The following is an 18,216-nucleotide window of genomic DNA, read 5'->3' as shown; positions in this document are numbered from 1 at the left end:
ACCCTCCCCTCAGGCTTTCGTAACCACAGCGAGCGTGAGCCAATTTCGGGGCAGAACCCTAGAAGCGCAACCCGAGCGCTACCTAGAAAACCAGTTGAAAGAAAAATAGGCAAATAAAGCTACCCCCAAGAGTATTTTGAGTCGTCAAGCGTCCCGGGGTTTTTAAGCCTCTCTGATGAGGCCCCGGGAAGGCAGGCGTGAGGGGAAGGAGTGGCTGACTCATGGTTTTTAAACCCCTGTGGTGAGCAAGTGAGAGCTCTCACCTGAGGCAGTTGCCACCTGGAAGGTGGGGAAATATCCTGCCTCCCCGGGCCAGATCTGGCCACCGGTCAGCCCTCCAAACTGATCTTCGTGTGGAGCAGTCCCTGGACATTGCTGTTACCTGATGGTTACCTCAGCTTTTCTTGTTCCCAACTGCGTTTTGCGTCTTGGCCTCCCTGCCCTCCCAAATAATGGGAGAAAGGCAGTCCTGGCCTCATGCGTAGATCAAAGGCAGTGAGGACTGCTCTGTAAAAGGGTTTCGGGAAGCAGGCTGCATGTGTTGGAGGGCATACACTGAATAAAAGCCACAAGGCCCAGAACACAGACAGAAAACCTAGGCTTCCCTCTGGGGCAGCTCTTTGTACCCCAGTTACTAGCTTAGATTCAAACTCCCGCACACTTCTGCTCTGTGCCTTAAGATCTCCTTAAGACAAGGAAAGGTCACCTTTGTTCTCTTCCTCATAGATAGAGCAAAACTATTTTCTTCAGTGCCTCACAAACTATGAAAATACATTGGTGTGCAATAAGGCGAGGCTAAGGGGGGAAGCTTAACGCCAGAGGCACTAATACAGGCCTTCTCGTATTCTCTACGCTTCATCTGCCTCAGGGCTTGGAGTTCGGGTCTTAATTATTTCCCCAGATCAGCAGCAAGTGCTCCTCACAGAGATGGCAGCAATCTCACCAAGTGTTCAGCTAAACGCCAAAAGGAAGATTTGAGTGAATAAATTGGGTGAGTTTGGTTCTTCTCATCTACGCAAGGCCAAGGCCGAGAACCAAAACCATGCTAGAGTTAAAAAGCTGTAGATGCGTAACTCCTGTCACACACACCTGTCTGAAACCTAAGTGCAGGTACGCCTCTGGTGGCATCGCCAAGATTCCTTCTCACCCCCTATATGCAACTGCAAAGAAATTCAAAGAAATGTAAATACAAAGGTTTTGATTGTGTCTTCAAAACTTAGATTCTCACAAATGCAAGAGATTGCATTTGTGAATGTCTTAGGTGCAGGCATTGTGAATGCTGGCTTATGCCAAAGGCATGAAAGACTGAACCCTTCCAGGGCCACAGCCAGGCTCGGCTATCCCCTGTCCCTCAGGCAGATACCATTTCAGGGATCCCAGCTGGGACTGGAGAAAGGTATCTTTAATTCTACAGATGAACTTAAAAATTGTTGCATGCTAGTAGCTTCACTATAGTCTCTACTGCTTGCAGGCTTCCCTAACCTTGCTCAAGGATTTTAGAAATCAAAGTAAAAAGGAATTGACAGATAAAGCTGAAAGAAAATGCTAGAGGAAGAATCACCTGAATGTTAGGGATGATCTAAGTGAAGAAGAGGAACTAGGAAGGGTCGTTGGATTATCAGGTAATGAAAAGAGGTAGAAGAGATCCTTTCCTCACCTCAGAAGCTATTCCAGTCACCTCGCGGAGCACTGAGCCACATCTCTGGTGACATCCAGAGCCAAGGCAGACAGCTCCAGTATGCTGCCAGCATAAGAGATGAGAAGACAGAGCGAGCAATAGTAACTGCTAAGGCTCAATGGGGGGGACAGCTTTAGGGTATACAGACCGTGGAATGAGGAAGGGGATCCCTGTCATTAAAATAAGGATCTCCTGCAATTGAAAACAGTCTTGCAAACTGGTCAGTACTAGCAAATTGGAAGAATTTTAAAAGGCAGTCACTTCAGCAGTAAGAGAGTGTAATAGCACTGCAGGAATGAAAATGAAAAATCTGATTTTTTACTGAACTCGTGCAGGCTCATGTTCATGCATAATTTGTCATTGCAGTTTCCTCTGGCCACTACAAACATTTCCTGAACTTAATGAATGATGCATTATGAGGAGTAGCTGGTGGAAAATGACAAGACTGGAGCTATTCAGCAATTCCGTACGTATTCCATTGTATACGATCAGCTTTTTCATTGCCATCAAGCACAATTTTTCAGTGGAAGAAGTTTCTATTTATGCAGGAAGGTTTCTTGGAATCAGAGTTAAATTTGGAATTAGTGTGTGGTTTTGATAATTACGAGGTTAAGAGAGAGGGGACTGTGGGGAAAAAAAAAACCTGCAGAATCATAGAATCATAGAATATCCCGAGTTGGAAAGGACCCATAAGGATCATCGAGTCCAACTCCTGGCACCACACAGCTACTGGGAGACTGTAAACAGCTTCAGATACTAAGAAATCAATAGCTGAACCTAAAAGAGAAAGTCGAAATAACCTGGGAAAAACCTGTATAAAATTTACGAGATGCGTTAGAAAAAGGAAAAATTTGCACGGAGTTATTCAGATATCAAATAAAATCAGAGTGGTTTAGACTGAACCGGTGATATAACTTCATCCGTCATTTCTCCACAGCGTTCTACATCTTCCCAGCGCCCTCTGCTGCTACCAAGTGGTTATTGCACTTGTCTACTCCAGCTCCTTCAAATAAGAAGCCACTCACTCACTGGCAGCATCTGAAGTTAATACTGCTGAAGCATAAAACATCGGTGAGGATTACAGTGAGTCTGCTAATAATTTATTCTCTCCACACTCATTTAGAAACATTTATATGCCGCAAACTCTACCATTCATCACAGTATAGCTTTCCTTTAACATTTTTAAAAGGTTAAAGATCCACACAAGTGAAAAGATTGCAAGAATAGATGTCTTTTCTAACAGCTTTCTTCTAGCCTAATGGGGACCTACAGTGTCCAGTTTCTGGCGTCTTTGTTATGCAAATCTTTTACTGCAGAAAAAAATCGGGTTTACTGCTGACCTTCGTTTTGGCTAGGGAAGCAGTGACATCCAGTGGCTTAGGGATAAAAAGAGCTTTGCTCATTCTTTTATTTCTGTCAAAGTGCATCACAGGAAACACATCAGAAAATGGCAGGGATCCCTTGGCATTCCCTTCTTGTTGTGGATATTTGCAAATGACACCAATTACAGGCAGTTTGACAGCCGTGGGAATGGATAGCCCACACAGGGAAACAAATATGCAGAACAGGAAACAAATAGAAAACACCCTCTGAAACAGACCATCATTCTCATGAATTTAAAAGGACACTGCAGACAGGAAACATAATTGGCATTTTAAAAAGTTCAAGTAAAATGCACCTTCCTATATTAGACCTACCCCCCAGCTTACAGCATTTTCCTTCTCGTAATGTTTTTCTTCTAACGTAGTTTCTGTCCTGAACAAAAAGATGAATGGTAGGCTTTCAAAGAAATGAACAAGGGGAAGGTGACTGAAGAAAAATGACTATATGGGAGTTTTGTTGCTCATGCTCAGGATAAACAATTTTTCAATTAGTGTTTCCACCGTTAGAGTTTCCAGTAACCAACTAGGTATTCAACCTAGATGGTATATTTGATGCACTGACAAGTGACTTATTTTGTCTACATGTGTTAAATTAAGAAAAAATCAAAACATTATATATGTATAGGGAACTGAGCCAGCAAAGGTAGCTGTTGGCACAACAAAATCAAAAACCATTAAAAATATTTTTTAGTGAACACTATACATTTAAAGAAGAAAATGTTTTCTTAAACTAGACATTCAGACCTTGCACAGTCTCCATCACTGGAAATACAGCTAAAACTTACCTGTTCCTCTTTTATTATTTTGCTTTTTTATTTCTTTGAGACTGCCCATTTCAAACCCCTATTAACAGCTCCTAAGCACCACATATTTTCCATCCTCTCCACATGTATTCTGTCAACACAAAGTTCAGAAAGGATGAGGCAACTCAAAGTAATCCCAAGGTTGGCTTAAATACATATATATATATATATACAGTTTATCAAGTAGTTATTCTTCTGAACATTTTCAAATATCGTTTGGACCTTTTGTAGCTCCAAATTTGAGATGATCTCCAAAAGATGGGGTTAGAGAACTTTGAAATGTGGGTAAATTTACACAACTTTCAAATCAGTACACTGTCTCTTTAGCTGTTTACATGAGCTGTCACTGTGAACAGTGGCAAAAGGCACTCTCCCAGATCCGGAGGTCTCGTGTGGTTACTGTACACATGCCTTTGCTGAAGCTGACAGACCACAGAGAACTTGCAGTCTCTGCAAGTATTTTAATAATAATCCTCAAAAAGACTCCATGGGTCTTCCCAAAAACATTTCTATGCTAAGTTGTACATTTCATCATGTTGTAGCATCAGTGATGTATTATGCTTAACAGCCACTGTACTTCAACTAAACAGTCTAAATGCTGGACATAATGGCTTCCTAACTCTATTTCCAGGATCACAAAACACTGGCCCTTTTGGTAGGATAACAGCAAGGCTGCAACCCCATGGCATCCTTCTCAGCATGATCAAGGGCCTTGGGAAGTCAGAGTGGGTGGAATTCAATTGCACATCCACAAAATTGTAAGTAGATGCTCTTTAAGTTTAGCAAGTTCTAAAGGTACTTCACTTTATCTTACATTTCTTGGAATTTATCTGGCTTTCAGCCCATACTCCAAGGGCTGTTTACGTATTTCAAACTTCATGTTTATGTGAAATGCATAAACAGCCCTTGGAACAAGGCCTGAAATCCAGATCTCTGAGATCAGTACCTTTTTGCCTGTATTTGTGCAAGCTCTGTCCCCTGCAAATAGCAAAGCCTTACAGGTCCCACTGAAAGGAAAACAAAAGTCAGAACAGGAGTTGTGATCTAGAAGTCTCCTTCTACTACGAGTAAAATCTTTCTTAGTAGTAACATTGTGCATCTCTAAGCAGCAGTAGTTCCTAGCCTTTCTTCTAGCATCTCTTCTGTGTCTCCTACCCCTTGCACACCAAAGTAACAATGTGTGTACTGAAAACAAGCATCAGACAAGCACTCATGTTATGGGTACTCCTTTTCAGTGATATAAAACAGGACAAAAAGCCCTCAGACAATTCTTCATTTCCTGAAGCAAACTCTTGGCAGTTTTCTGGCTGCTCTGGATCCCATTCAGAGAAGCTTACCTCCACTTCATCATTTTGTACCTCACTCTTTTTGACACCATCACAAGCAACAGGTACCTAAAACCTAAAAACTAGGACCATGCTTTTGGCTTTTACACCAAAGATGTGAGAGCAGAGTTGATTTAGATTTCTCAAAAAAAAGAGAAAATCAAAAATCAAAACCTCACAAGATGGACTCTAGTCCCATCTTTTAGCCTTTTGAACACCTTCCTCCACCCAACCATTAAATGAAAAAGGAATGACTACAAGGGGGTTAGGAATCTGAATTTTACTATACTGCTGTTATTATAATGCTGTACTTCCCTAACAGGGAAAATTGTCTTGGTATTTGCTCCTGCATACTAGCAATGTGTTATTATTTACATAGAAAAACGTTCTTTACCAATATCAGACACCTTTATACAACACCAGGGCACTTTTTTACTTAAGTAGCTAAACCAAGTAAATCAGCATACTTGAGAAAATGTGCATTAGCATTTAGTTAGCATTTAGCTGAATTTTCTGAAACAAAGGTTGGAAGAGAGAGACGAGTGATGTTAACCCTGCAAGGAGGCTGGATGGAGTTATCCTTGTTTGCTGCCAGGGCTCATTAGCTCTAGTTCACCACTGATCTTAGGAGCATAATTACCCAGGCAGCTCAGAACATGGTCAGAGACAATACATGGTTCTCTGCCCCGTCTATGAATCCTAGGAGAGCATTTATAAAGTCCGTATCATGCAGTGAATTTGCTAAGCAATCAGCAAAATAGACTTTGCTGCCCTCTACCCTGCAAACTCCTGCTTCTTCCTCCTCCAAAAACAGTCCACCACAAATTTCAGCTGATAGTAAGCATACATGTCCAATTTGCATTTAGTTTTCAAATAAAACTTGGTGAACATACAAATCACTCAAAATCCTTGCTGCTAAGTGCTGTTTCAGGCAATACCAAACAACAGACAACAAAGAGCATAAATATTTGTAGTTAAAATTAGGTCTGTCTGGACAGAAATATTTAAAAGTCAGGATTTCATTAATAATGATGAAATTTCAAAACTTGTGTAACTGATTTAACACAGACCAATGCCAGTCCTCAGTGTTTGTGAAGTTCTAGTTTTTGCCTTCTAGGTTTCATATAGCCAGTATTACTATCCCCTAGGCAACAGCACGAAGCTGCATCAGGGAACGTTCAGGCTAGATGTTAGGAAAAGGTTCTTCACTCAGAGGGGTGTCAGGCACTGGAACAGGCTCCCCAGGGCAGTGGTCATGGCACTGAGCCTGCTTTTGGACAGCGCTCTCAGACACATGGTCTGTGTGGAGCCAGGAGTTGGCCTCAATGATCCTTGTGGGTCCCTTCCAACTTGGGATAAGTCTATGATTCTAGTCTCCTAGAAACACGGACATGGTTAAATGTTAATGAAAAACAAACAAAAAACAAAGTGAAGACATTTCATCTACATAAAGTTTTATTATCCTTCAAACTCTGCATATATGCCATTTCTCCAGCCTTAGCAAAGCTCCCCTAGGTAGACAGGCTTTCAGTCAACTGTCTCTGACTGAAAACATCTAGGCTACGTCAGATTTTAGACCCAGCCTTTCATTAATACAGTCAGACACAAAAGGCCAGCTGAAACCCTGACCACCTGAAAGGCTGCAAAGCAACAACAACAAGGAAGGTTTTCATCAATTATTACATTTGAATAGAGAATCTTTCCTCTGTGCTGATCACTAAATAGTTAACAGGCAATTGAACTGCACGTTCAAGAAACAGATGCATTCTACATTTCAAGCTGTGATCAGAAAAACGTGCGACTATTTTTCTGCTTCTGAAGCTTGTGGTTTTATCTTCTCAGCAGCTTCAAGGACAGATGGAAGGCTGACTTTGTCACCAAATTCTTTCTCACGATGTTCCAGTAGAACACCCTAGTCAAAGACAAAAAAGAGAAATTCATACACTAATCCTGGTCTCTCCACAGATCAACTGACCAGCAACTGAATAATGCCAGAAAATAAACCTCTGGACTCCCAGGAGGCATGAAAGCCTCCTAGATGGTTTGCGGTACCTGTCTTCCTGCCCCAATCACATATACACCTCCCAGGGTGAATCCTTCGCCTTCCAGGTTACCACTATAGCCATTTTTCCAAGCACGGAAGAAATTTTGCCAGACTCCAAAGCGGAAGAGGCCCGACATCATCATTTTTCTCCTTCGTGGACCATAGAAGCTTCTCTGCAATGAGAAAAAAATAATCTCAAAGTAAAAAGGACTTTTCCTCCCAAATGAAAATCGGGATAACAGACAACCCGGTATCCAAGAAGGGCTGTAACACAGAAAAGATGAAAAGGCAGAACTCAAAAGCTATTTCACCTGAACTAATCTCTTTAACACATGAACGCTTGTGTCCAGACATCCAACCACTGTTACTGCCACCCTTCATGAGTTGCTTTTTTTCAAATGATCCACAGCTATTTAAGCACCACAGACATCTACATCCACATTGCTGAGAACAAGAGTGCTTTGTGATAAACATCTTTTTTCTTATTTCTGAAGTGTGGCAATATAAATGTTGGTCAAGAGGTAACAGTGGTGCCAAGTCGTGAAACTTTAACAGCCATCTGCTTAGTTTGTCTTTTTTTAAAATTATTTCCTTCAAACAGACACAGTGGGGAAGGAAAGCAAATATACCTTTTAGTTCATTTTGAATATTAGGTATTGTTTTTTCTTCAAAAACCAAGTGATTTTTAAATGGGTCTTTTGAGTTAAGGAGCAAAAAGATCCCTGGTTTTGTAGGACATCAGACTGGCAATACAGCACCTGTCTATGTACTGGGACAAGCCACATACCACAATGTTGAATTACTTGCATCTTTCACCTTCAGACCTTGAGTCATACATTATAAACATCAGCAAGTTATACAGCCAGTGGAAGAAAGGAATAAATATTAATAGGCTATATTGTTTATCTGTTAAAGGGGAGAAATAATCCTGCAAAAACATATTATCAGTGCATAGCTACAGAGCGGTTTGTAAGCTGAGCAGGTTATATATAGAAAAGCAGAGCTAATTAACTTCTTAAACTACAATGCTACTAAACGCTTTTTCATTAAGAACACGTTCTATCTATATCATACAAGCTCTTCAGAGGACATCCGTAAGGTTGTTTTTAAGCAACGTCCCCTGTCCCCCGCCAAAAACCAACACACTGACTTCATTATACCTTTTCATCCAGAAAGATTTCTCCTTTGAAATAATGCTGAAAATCCTCCACTTCAGTCCCTATCTTCTCTTTCACAACTGCATAGAGAGGGACACCCAGCTTGGACAGCTGAGGTTTCAGAGAGGAAAGCTCAGAAGCCTCCTAAAAAAAAAAAAACAAAACAAAAAAGAACAAACATTTCAGGACATTAGTTAGAAGTTGGAAGCTAGAAAGCTTCACCTTGAATTCCAGAGCATCAGAAACACGTACATTCTAGCTTGAAGTGCAAAACAAAAACATACCTATGAATCAGACATTTAAGCTAGCTCTACTGCTAGGCAAGTCTTCATTGTGCTTACTGGAATCTTCTTCCCTAGGCAGGGAAAGAGACTTTTGGATCGTTCACTGGATAAAATATTAAAATCCTGGACAATACAGTTTTAATTCAAAGTATAGATTGCCTTGCTTGTGCCGGGCCTTCAACGATTTTTAAGTATTTACAGAACAGTGAAGAGATACTACCTGCATATCACTTAACTTTCCCAGGCCAGAATTTCACATCCGTTCACACCAAAGCAGAGAAACACATCATTATGAGCCTTTATGCAAAGCACTTGAGGGCTCCATGCAGAAGTACAGTAAGCAAGTCTAGAGTTAAGTAGTGGGGTGAAAATGCACTCTCTGTCCTAGATCCCCCTGTGAAAACGATCAGGTCATTTCTTCATATACCTTCAGTATCTCAGAAGCAATAGCACTTTTTGTAGTGTGTAAGCACATAACGGTGTCAGCAGTCATCTGCTGACTTTTTTGTTCTGAAGGAACCCCAGCTCTCAGTTTGAACAGCAGCCTCCAAGGTTTCTCCAATGGAGGAAAGTCGTTTTTTTACTGCACAAAACTCCCAGAAAGAACTCCACACAACAACAAAAAAGACCATTTACATCAACACCCTCAGCCAACTAATGAAATGCCTTAACTCAAAGGTTTGTAGGATATCTAGAACTTACAAGTACCAAGTAACACACAGATAGGGGTTAACAGAGAAGACAAAAGACATTAGAGAAAGACACCAGTAAGTGAAAGGGTAGGCAGAACATTCCAGTTCACTACTCTTGATCTTTTTCAGAGGAAATGAGGAAGGATGAATCAGCATCACAAGCAAACAGTGAATAGTAAAGTGTGATACTTGAAGGATCATAGCTTAGGCTTGTTAGAACTTTCCCCTATTTTCTGATCTTAAAGACTTGCTAATTATTTTCTGTTTTCCTCAAACAAAATGCCTTATGATCCTCCTAGAAGGGAGGTTAATAGCAATTTTATCAGGATTTTTTTATACAGTTCAAAATTCTCATAATCAACAAAAATCTGTATTGTGACATAAGCGTACATGTCTGAAAAAATGATGTTCCAGGCTAGGGAAGTAGGGCTCCCTGTAGGATCAGAAATCACCATCTCTGGTGAGATAAAGATACCATGAAACCCTGATTATCCTTTTGTGTTTTGGAGAAAGGCATTTCAGCAATTTAGTGTGGGGGGCAGCGGGGGTTGTGTCTCCTTCATTTACAGGGAAGGGAGAGAGCAAAAACAAAGTAAAGACATAGTTAAGTTTTAAAATGATACAGCAACAGGAAGCAAAACAGCCTCTTTTTGTGGGCAAATTACAGCATATAACAGCTGCACAGTTACTGTCCTTATCGTGGAGCTGCGACCATTTCATCCAGTCCATGAGACTGTTTTTCTTGCATTTGTTAAAAACAGACAAGCGCACCCTGGCAGAATACTTCCTCCCTCCATCAGGGCAAGGACAAGTTATAAGATCAATTCCCATTCTGTTTTGTCTCTCTCCTAGTTCAGCTATGGCTCTTCTGCTACTTTAGACTGCCTGAGTTGCATTTCACCTACAATATTTAGCAAGCCCATGGAACTTTTGCAATGGCTGGAGCACTGGACATGAACATGGCTGGATCCAGACTATGAGTAGTAGAACTACCGTACTGTTGAACATATGCTATCGTAATAATAAAAAAGGAATCTGATGATTTAGGATAGAGATGATAAAGATAAATGACTCCCTATTTAAGTCTACAGCCCTCAGAAGTTCTCAAAGGTACAAAGAAATAATTTCAGTAGGATTTGTGACATTACTTTGCAGTGGATTAATGGAAACGTCCTCACCACTGGTACCAGCTCAGTGATCGATAAAGTAGTATGGCCATTTTTCAAACCCATCTCTGTGTCCAGGGACATACACATACCTTCTTGGTGCAGTCAACAAGGACAAAAGTTCAACATCCTTTCCAAAGCGTAAGATAGTGGGAAACAACTGTAGTTTGTCTCTTGCAAAAAAATAAAAACCTACAGCCTCCAGATGAACAGATATGGCAAGTCACCTGTATCGAACTATTCTAGCAGCTCAAAGGCAGTGACAATGGGGAAAGAAGTAGTTTACATACTATGGAGAAACCTTGATAATAATAATAATAATAATAATAATAAACCTGTTTATTTAACAAGGACAACTTTCTCAGGAGAAAGGCAAGAGTGAACTCACAAAATGATTTGAGTATACAGCAATCCAAAGTAACTTTAGCTTAGAGAATTTAAAATCTTTTTCAAACATTTTCACCTTTAAAATACAAAGCAATTACTTGTCATAATTAGCTGAGCAGTACAGCAACTGCCTCTGTTAAGAGTTTGAAGTTTTGAACCAAAAGCTAGAAATAGAGAATTAAAATTTCTCCCTTCCTATTTTTTTCCTCCATGAAAAAAAAAAATCAGTTCTTTAAAATGGTCTCTTCACTACAACTTAGGAAGTTAGCTTTAAAAATAAAAACAACCAACCATTAATGAATTCCCATCTAACTCTATCCAAAAGTCACAGAGACAGGCACCCAGCACATTTTCTTCCTGTCTACACTACACCTGTTCATAGAACAGAGTACTTTAATCTCTAACCTTTCGTAAGTCCTACACATACTTAAGTGGTTATTACTGATGGGAGCAGATCCTTTAATTAAGCAGTTACAATATAAATTACCCCATTTTATGGAGTAGTGAGTAACAACATAATAGCTATTTTCCCCCATAGCTATGAGAAAAATAATGGCCAAGGCGCAAGTTATGGCTGTTTCCAGGCACATTTTACATTCAAATTTCATTTGAAGTGTCGCCTCTCACCTCCAGCCAAGAAGCCTAATGCCAACTTAAGGATCTCAATCTTGTTTCTCAACCCACCTTGTTATGAACCAGTACCAGTTTGCATACAGAGTCTGTGACGAAACATGGAGTTTATGCAACACATTCTCTTTCAGACTCCTTACCTTCCTGCCTCCCCTTCAGCACCCAGAACAGTGAGGGACTCCCCTTCATATGCCCTCTTTTTTTTTTCCTGATGAGCTTTATCTGATGAATTTCTGCCAGTCCTATCTTTGTCTGTTTTTGACTAGAGATTACCTGGCTCACAGGATTTATTTTGGGCATATGGAATATGACTATCTCATAAGACTCATTACTAACTGTATTTTGGGTAGTCTCCACTTCTAATTACTGTGGGCTAGATCCCTGGCAGATGTAAAAACATCAGGCACCAGTTGCCTTCAAAAGGAAAATACTCAGGACCTAGACTATACAAACTTGCTGCAAAGAAAACTGAAACTAAATATGTTGTTAGCTGGTGAACGGTTTGTGCTAGAAAACAAGAAACTTTCAGAAACTCCAGATGTATCTGATGACTGTCCCATTCATCCCCTCCCTTTATTTAAAGGAAATATACACAAGTAGAGCTTAATTGCTCTTAATTGATCCCCAAACCCAACAAGTACCTCTCTGCACAAAAATCATCCAGGTCTTCGCACAGCCATGATCACTGCACCGTTCTTCTTCCATAGTTCTCCTGCTTTCAAAGTTCTTTGTTCTGTTTATACAGGAGAAATAGCATCAGCAATAATTATCAACCACTCTTATTTATAATGATTAATGCTTTGAAGACTAACATAAAGCACTGCAGAGAATTCCACATTCAAATACAGTTATATTACAGAAATTTTCTATGTGCCTAACAGAATATTACATGCTTTATTGATTTTTTGGTGTCATGTTTCACCAACTGCATTACAATTTAAAATAGACCTTTCAGAAAGACGATTTAAAATAGACCTTTCAGTTGTAGCTGGCTTTCCTTCACCAGAATCATCTGCTAGCGAGGATATCCAACTACTTCCTGTAACTAGGAAAGACTAAGAAAAACTGTCTAGATTCCTAATGTGACCTGTGTGAAATCTTCTATCACCTACAGAAAACCTCCAGTTAGGGAACATTAATCCTTCTAAACATACTTCACTCTTCTTCAGTGCTTCCAGCCCAAGCCTTACAGAGGGGTTCTTATATAAGCCCACTTATCAAAGAATGAGGTCTCAAACATCCAGAGTCTTACCTGATCCCAAAGTTTTTAGCTCAATCTCCTCCAAAAACTCCAACGTAGCCTTTTCTGGCTTGGACAAAAATAAGTCTGTGTTAGCAAGGACAATCCCTGTTACAGCTGCACCAATGGCTCCAAGACCAACAGACCACAAGCCCATGGTGAAGATTCCAAAGTCAGGTAGAAAGGACATCTCTGGAACAGGAAACAAGAAAGCAGCTCTAACACTGAACACTGATGATGCCATACAAGGAGGAAATGGATTAAACAACAACTAAAAACTCACATGGATATTTTGGGGTTGACTGAAGATGATCTGTATGTCTATTAGTGTCCTGACCTGGGTTTCAGGTTTCACCACAGTTCTGCTCCTGGCCCACATCAAAAACATCACAAGGTAATCTTACCTTTTTCTGGTACCAGATTGGCAAGAACATTAGTGATTGAAGTGCTCAAAATACAATGGGGAGGAAGGGGACAGAAGCATATATGGGTAATACAGAACCTTTAATAAGATGATCTCTATGTTAGCCAGTACCTTCAATTACTGCAGTAGGACAGTGGTTTCTTTTTTTTTTTAAAGTGTTTGTAAACATATTTTTTCCTATTTTAAACAGTGCATTTTACAAACATACCACAGAAGACTTTAAAAAAACGTCTATGCAGCTCAGCATAACTGGTAACCTTTCCTGTTCCCTACAGTTCCACACTACAACCAAAGCAGGCACAGGGCCAAAATCAGAGCTCAGACGGTGTCCCTGCACACAAAAATATGTAGGCTTGCAACCTTTTTATTAGGCACAGCGATCTGACATTACAGACATGTTCTAGACAGCACCTTTTATATGCAGACCAACTTCCCGCTCTTTCTAAAGCGGATCGTGTAGAAATCTCATCAGGAACAAACAAGTTAAACTCACACCCATCAGTCAGAACGGATAACTTTGCAAGAGAAGCCATTACATGTGCTGGCTCGTGATTTAAAAGTACAAATGCTGCTTGTTATTACCAGTGATTGGTTTGGTAGCTTTCTTTTTTTAAAAAAAAAAAAAACAAAACGAGCAGCCATGCTTCTCACAAAAGCCTTCAAAACTCAGTCCTGACCCTTGCACAAGTTTCACAAGCCTGGAGAGGGCTGACAGCCACCTTCCAGTGAGGCAGTATCAGTTCTGCGGTGCAGGAACGCAAGCTTAGCCCTGCCTAGGGGTCAAAATTCAAGATCCAACTGCGAGCAATAACTGGTACAAAAGTCACTGAATTTTGGCAGTATAAGAAGTCACTGCCTGTCCACATCACAGCAGTTATGTGTTATAAAGGGCTGCAGATTTATTTCCTAAGTCACCCAGCTTCAGTATTGCACAAATATTTTCCAGAGCCATCTGCAAAACCCCATTCCTTAATATACTGCTTTGCTGAGCATTACTGCCTGTATATATAGTTCTGTTCAGAAGAGATTTTCTTCCCCATAAATACAGGAAAAATATCACTGTTTTGAATTGCGACTAGCAATAGACCAGAGACACGCATCATCTTTATCCCCACAGCTACCTTTTGTGTCAGAGACACATTGCCCAGAATTTTCCAGGAAAAAATCTCCTTAAAAACTACTTCCATCCTTAAAGCTAGTTCCAGAATAATACTGATGACCAAATGCAACCAACTACCGATCTGCAGAAATCGTTAGAAGCACTGAATAAAGTTTTATTTTGTTTTGCTTCTAACACCATACTTGGTGCCAAGGAAGACCTTATCGCAGTATCTAGAAACGTGAGCAATCCAAGATCCTGAGCAGGAAACAAGGGCAGTTTACACAAACATACTGCAGATAAGAGAACTTCTTCTACTCAATTTCACCGCTTATTTCTAACACAGGGAACCCTTCCTTGTCCTTATCTCCTTTGCCTACATAAGTTTTTCAGGCGTTAAGTCATACTGTAACAACAACACGTTGATATCTGCCTGTAACTCGTATCAGAGACCATTCTAACCCCAGCCTTTGGAATGACCAAAATGGAAAGTGTGCTGCTGTAATGCACCAGAATCCTTGCGTTAAAACTTAAAATCTCCTTGGCATACCCAAAAGGCTAGAGCCCTGTTCTCTCCCAGCATTGGTTGTCCTACTATTCCTTCCAAACTTCTCTGACCAAGACCTGTTTTTCCTCTTCATTCTTAGATACAAGAAGAGAGGGCAATAAATACCAAGCATTATTGCCATGCACGTTTCATTTATATACTAAAATGCTGCCAAATAGTTGGCAATTGACAAATGAGCAACTTCTCACACAGCTTTTCATTTCCGTTAGTGTTATTGTCATTGTTAGCATTATTAGCATTGCTGAAAGCCAGCTCCACTATTATTTTACATCCACTCAGTTGTAGCCGCGATAAAGAAATTGTTAATCTTAGCTCATCTCTTCAGTCTAATTGGGCACAGCTCACTGACAAAAGAAAATTTACTAAATGCGCCAATCTTTTGCTATTTCACTAAACAGGGACACGGGAGAAGCGGCTCTACAGGGATACCGAAATCCCCCCCTGCCAAGCAAGCACCACAGTGAGCCGCTCTGAACAATCCACACGGGAAAGAGCAGCCGGGATTATTAAAAACCCGCTGCCCAGGCAGCTGGAGCCCCGACACATCCCTTGCACCGCTCTGCAAGCGAGGAGCCCACAGCACCACCAGCAGGGCGGGGCCAGCCACCAGCTTCCCCCCTTCTGGGGTGCAGCTTCCGAAGCAGCAGGTAACCCCAATTCCCCACCATCCCTCCGGCCCGACCACCACACGGCGGGAGGGCAGGACGGGGCTCCCCAGGACCCCCCCAAGCCCCCCGTGTGCGCACTCACCCGGGGAGCCTCCGCTGCGGCCGGGGAAAGCTGGGGGCGCTCCGCCGCTGCAGCCGCCGCCACCCGCAGCACTGAGCGCCGCAGCCGCCCGGCCGCGGGTAGGAAAGAGCAGAGCTGCCCAATCCGCTGCCAGATCGCTTGGAGAGACCTCAACCGGCCCCCCCCCCTTTTTTTTTTTTTTTTCTTTTTAACTGAACCCATGCTTACCCTCTTCATAGGGAGGGTGGGTGTAAGGAACAGGAGGGAGCACAAGCTTTCTTGAGGCTGAGAACGCAGTGCTAAGCTCTAAATTCTGAAGTGGGGGTTTTGTTTGTTTGGATTTTTTCTTTTCCTGTAGAACCATGCATTTTTACAATAAATATTTTGCTTATATTTCAGTCCATTCTACTTTAACACTCCCCAACCCCCCAGCATACCCAAACAGCTCTAGAAACAATTAAACCATCACACTGTTGGAAACAAGTTTCAATAGAGAGGCTATATTGGTGAATTAACTCAGTGTTAACATAGTTTATCAGCATGTTACCAGCTTTCACGGTAACATCCCTTCACTGAAGAGCATCATTTTCTCTGCAACTATCAGACCTGCACGCTCTCAACTCTAACTTCTCCAGGTCTCAAAACCTCCAGAAGTGGATGCGCACTTCTCTTTACAGAGATGAGAGACTAAAGAGGGGGGGAAAAAAAGGGGAAAAACATCTTTTTGTGTGTTTTTGTGGTGGCCACAAGAGATCTCCAAGATAACAGTGACTTGTTTTCTGGTCTGTCAGTACTCAGCTAAGCAAAATTTAAACAAGCTAAGTCTTAATCCTGCTCTAAGTGCCAGTTGATGGTCTTCACTTGTGTCAAGACAACCAATTAAAACATGGCTCTCTAGATGCCTCATTTCCCTCCCACCCACAACTAGAGAAAAAAATGTCATTAAGAAGATAGCTATCCTTAAACATTTATTTTAGCAGTGTAAACAGGACCCATTGCAGCTGTGACAAAAAATACTGGAAAGTCCATGTATTCGAGTTGTCAGTAAAAGTCACGGTAGCACAGACTTTCTTGCATACTTTTCCTAAGAATACAGCTGAGCAAAAGTGGAAACATTCAACCAGCACCATCACAAGCCAGACTGCACTAGTACATAGCCCCTAGCCTAATGTCTTTCACCAGTTGTTTTTGGCCACTGCTTTTTCATCCCTTCTCTTCCCTCCCATCTTGAGCCTAAAAATCTTTCAGAGCTTTGTCACAACTTGCATATCTGAAACACAAATTGAGCTGATGATTTTTTATGAAACATTCTCCCCACAAATGAGTCATCAGGTTGCAAATATCTTTGTAATTAACTCCTTTTAAAGAAAATTTACAATTCACAATAACCCGGTGACATGCTCATCGGAATTTGATGAGCTTTTAAATACCCTTAAGGATTGCAAAATAGAGCAACCTATCTCACTTCAAAATCAGCTCTGCTTTACCCAGGGATTGGACTAGAGAACCTCGAGAGGTCCCTGCCAACCTAAATCAGTCACCCTTTAAACACCAAAATCAATGAACAAAGCAACCTCCTAACATTTTTGAAGGCAAGAATGTTCTTTTTTTTTTTTCCTCAACTCCCCCCCCCCCTTCTTTTCTTTCTGTCATTGTAAAGATCCTGCAAGAAATCATTCCTTGTGTCAAGAGCAGCTGTCATCTTTTCAGGCTTCTTCCCAGCCTGCCCATTTCGTTACCGATCTCAGCACAACATTGCACTGGGTCCCAGCTGAAGAAAAAATCACTGTGTCAAGCAAGCAAACCATACTCCTTCGAGAGGAAGTTCGTTGTTAAACCATATAACCTGCCCCATTCTGAGAATGTTTTTAAAGAAATCCAACATCTCGACTACACTTTCCTTTTGAGCAAGGGAGAGCTCTCATGCTCTTTGGAAATCTTCCATCTTGTGAGGGGCATTCAGAGGGAGCTCAATGTTGGCTCTGGGATGACAAATCTCTGCTCAAGCAGCGAACTAGAGACGCCACGCAGATGGGAGACAGCACTGAAGCACAGTCCCACAGAGGCACCATGTGAGGATACTACAGGCTGAATTCGCTGCTGGGGGCCACAGCTGGAGAGCCGCATACTACGGGAGGCTGCAGAGGTGGGGAATGCCACCAGCCCCACCGGCTGCACACCACCGCTCAGCAAGCCCGCAGCACACGCTGCATGCCTGGCAAAGGGGTTCTCAGGTTTGAACCCTGCAGTAAATACTAAATATTAAGTTACATTTCCCCCCTTTTTCGCCTTCGTAGGCCTTAACTGTATTTTAACCTTCACGCTCCTCACATTACAAGGAAATTGTAATTACTCGTTGCTGAAAGCACGACCACAGGCTAACCGACAGCAGCTCCCATTCCAGCCCAGGGGCAGCGGCACTGCGCTGCCGACAGCACGGGCGGTGCCCTGCGAGCACCTCCCCGTGCCCCCAGAGCGGGTCAGGCAGCACCGGGGACAGCCCGCAGGGACGCCCCGGGCATTTCTGAGCCTGCGCAGGGCGAGCACGCCAGGCACCGAAGCCGTCGCCGCCCCGCCGTGCCTACTTACGGGCAGCCCACGCCTCGCC

The 18,216-nt window shown here is 41.9% G+C and overlaps 1 protein-coding gene and 1 long non-coding RNA gene across 3 annotated transcripts; one reads left to right on the top strand and one right to left on the bottom strand.

The window, feature by feature from the left end:
* Positions 1–67: 67 nt before the first annotated feature.
* LOC121072858 lies at positions 68–15,623 on the top strand. Its single transcript, XR_005821415.1, has 4 exons — positions 68–991; positions 2,045–2,144; positions 2,616–2,749; positions 15,278–15,623. It is a non-coding gene; the product is annotated as an uncharacterized LOC121072858 (long non-coding RNA).
* PRXL2A (peroxiredoxin like 2A) lies at positions 6,631–18,216 on the bottom strand. 2 transcript variants are annotated; one of them, XM_040563029.1, is made up of 6 exons: positions 18,198–18,216; positions 12,801–12,980; positions 12,190–12,281; positions 8,393–8,533; positions 7,241–7,405; positions 6,631–7,100 (listed from the first exon to the last, which is right to left on the bottom strand). In XM_040563029.1, the coding sequence occupies exons 2-6, from the start codon at positions 12,976–12,978 to the stop codon at positions 6,990–6,992; spliced, it is 687 nt and encodes a 228-aa protein (XP_040418963.1). In that variant the 5' UTR covers positions 12,979–12,980; positions 18,198–18,216; the 3' UTR covers positions 6,631–6,989. The 2 variants fall into 2 exon arrangements, with proteins under 2 accessions (XP_040418963.1, XP_040418962.1); XM_040563028.1 differs by lacking the exon at positions 18,198–18,216 and adding an exon at positions 15,630–15,783.

Source organism: Cygnus olor, chromosome 7 (genome assembly GCF_009769625.2).
Source record: "Cygnus olor isolate bCygOlo1 chromosome 7, bCygOlo1.pri.v2, whole genome shotgun sequence".
NCBI classification, from domain to species: domain Eukaryota; kingdom Metazoa; phylum Chordata; class Aves; order Anseriformes; family Anatidae; genus Cygnus; species Cygnus olor.
The sequence above is the reverse complement of the archived record's forward strand: the minus strand, read 5'-3'. Positions and strand labels throughout refer to the sequence as shown.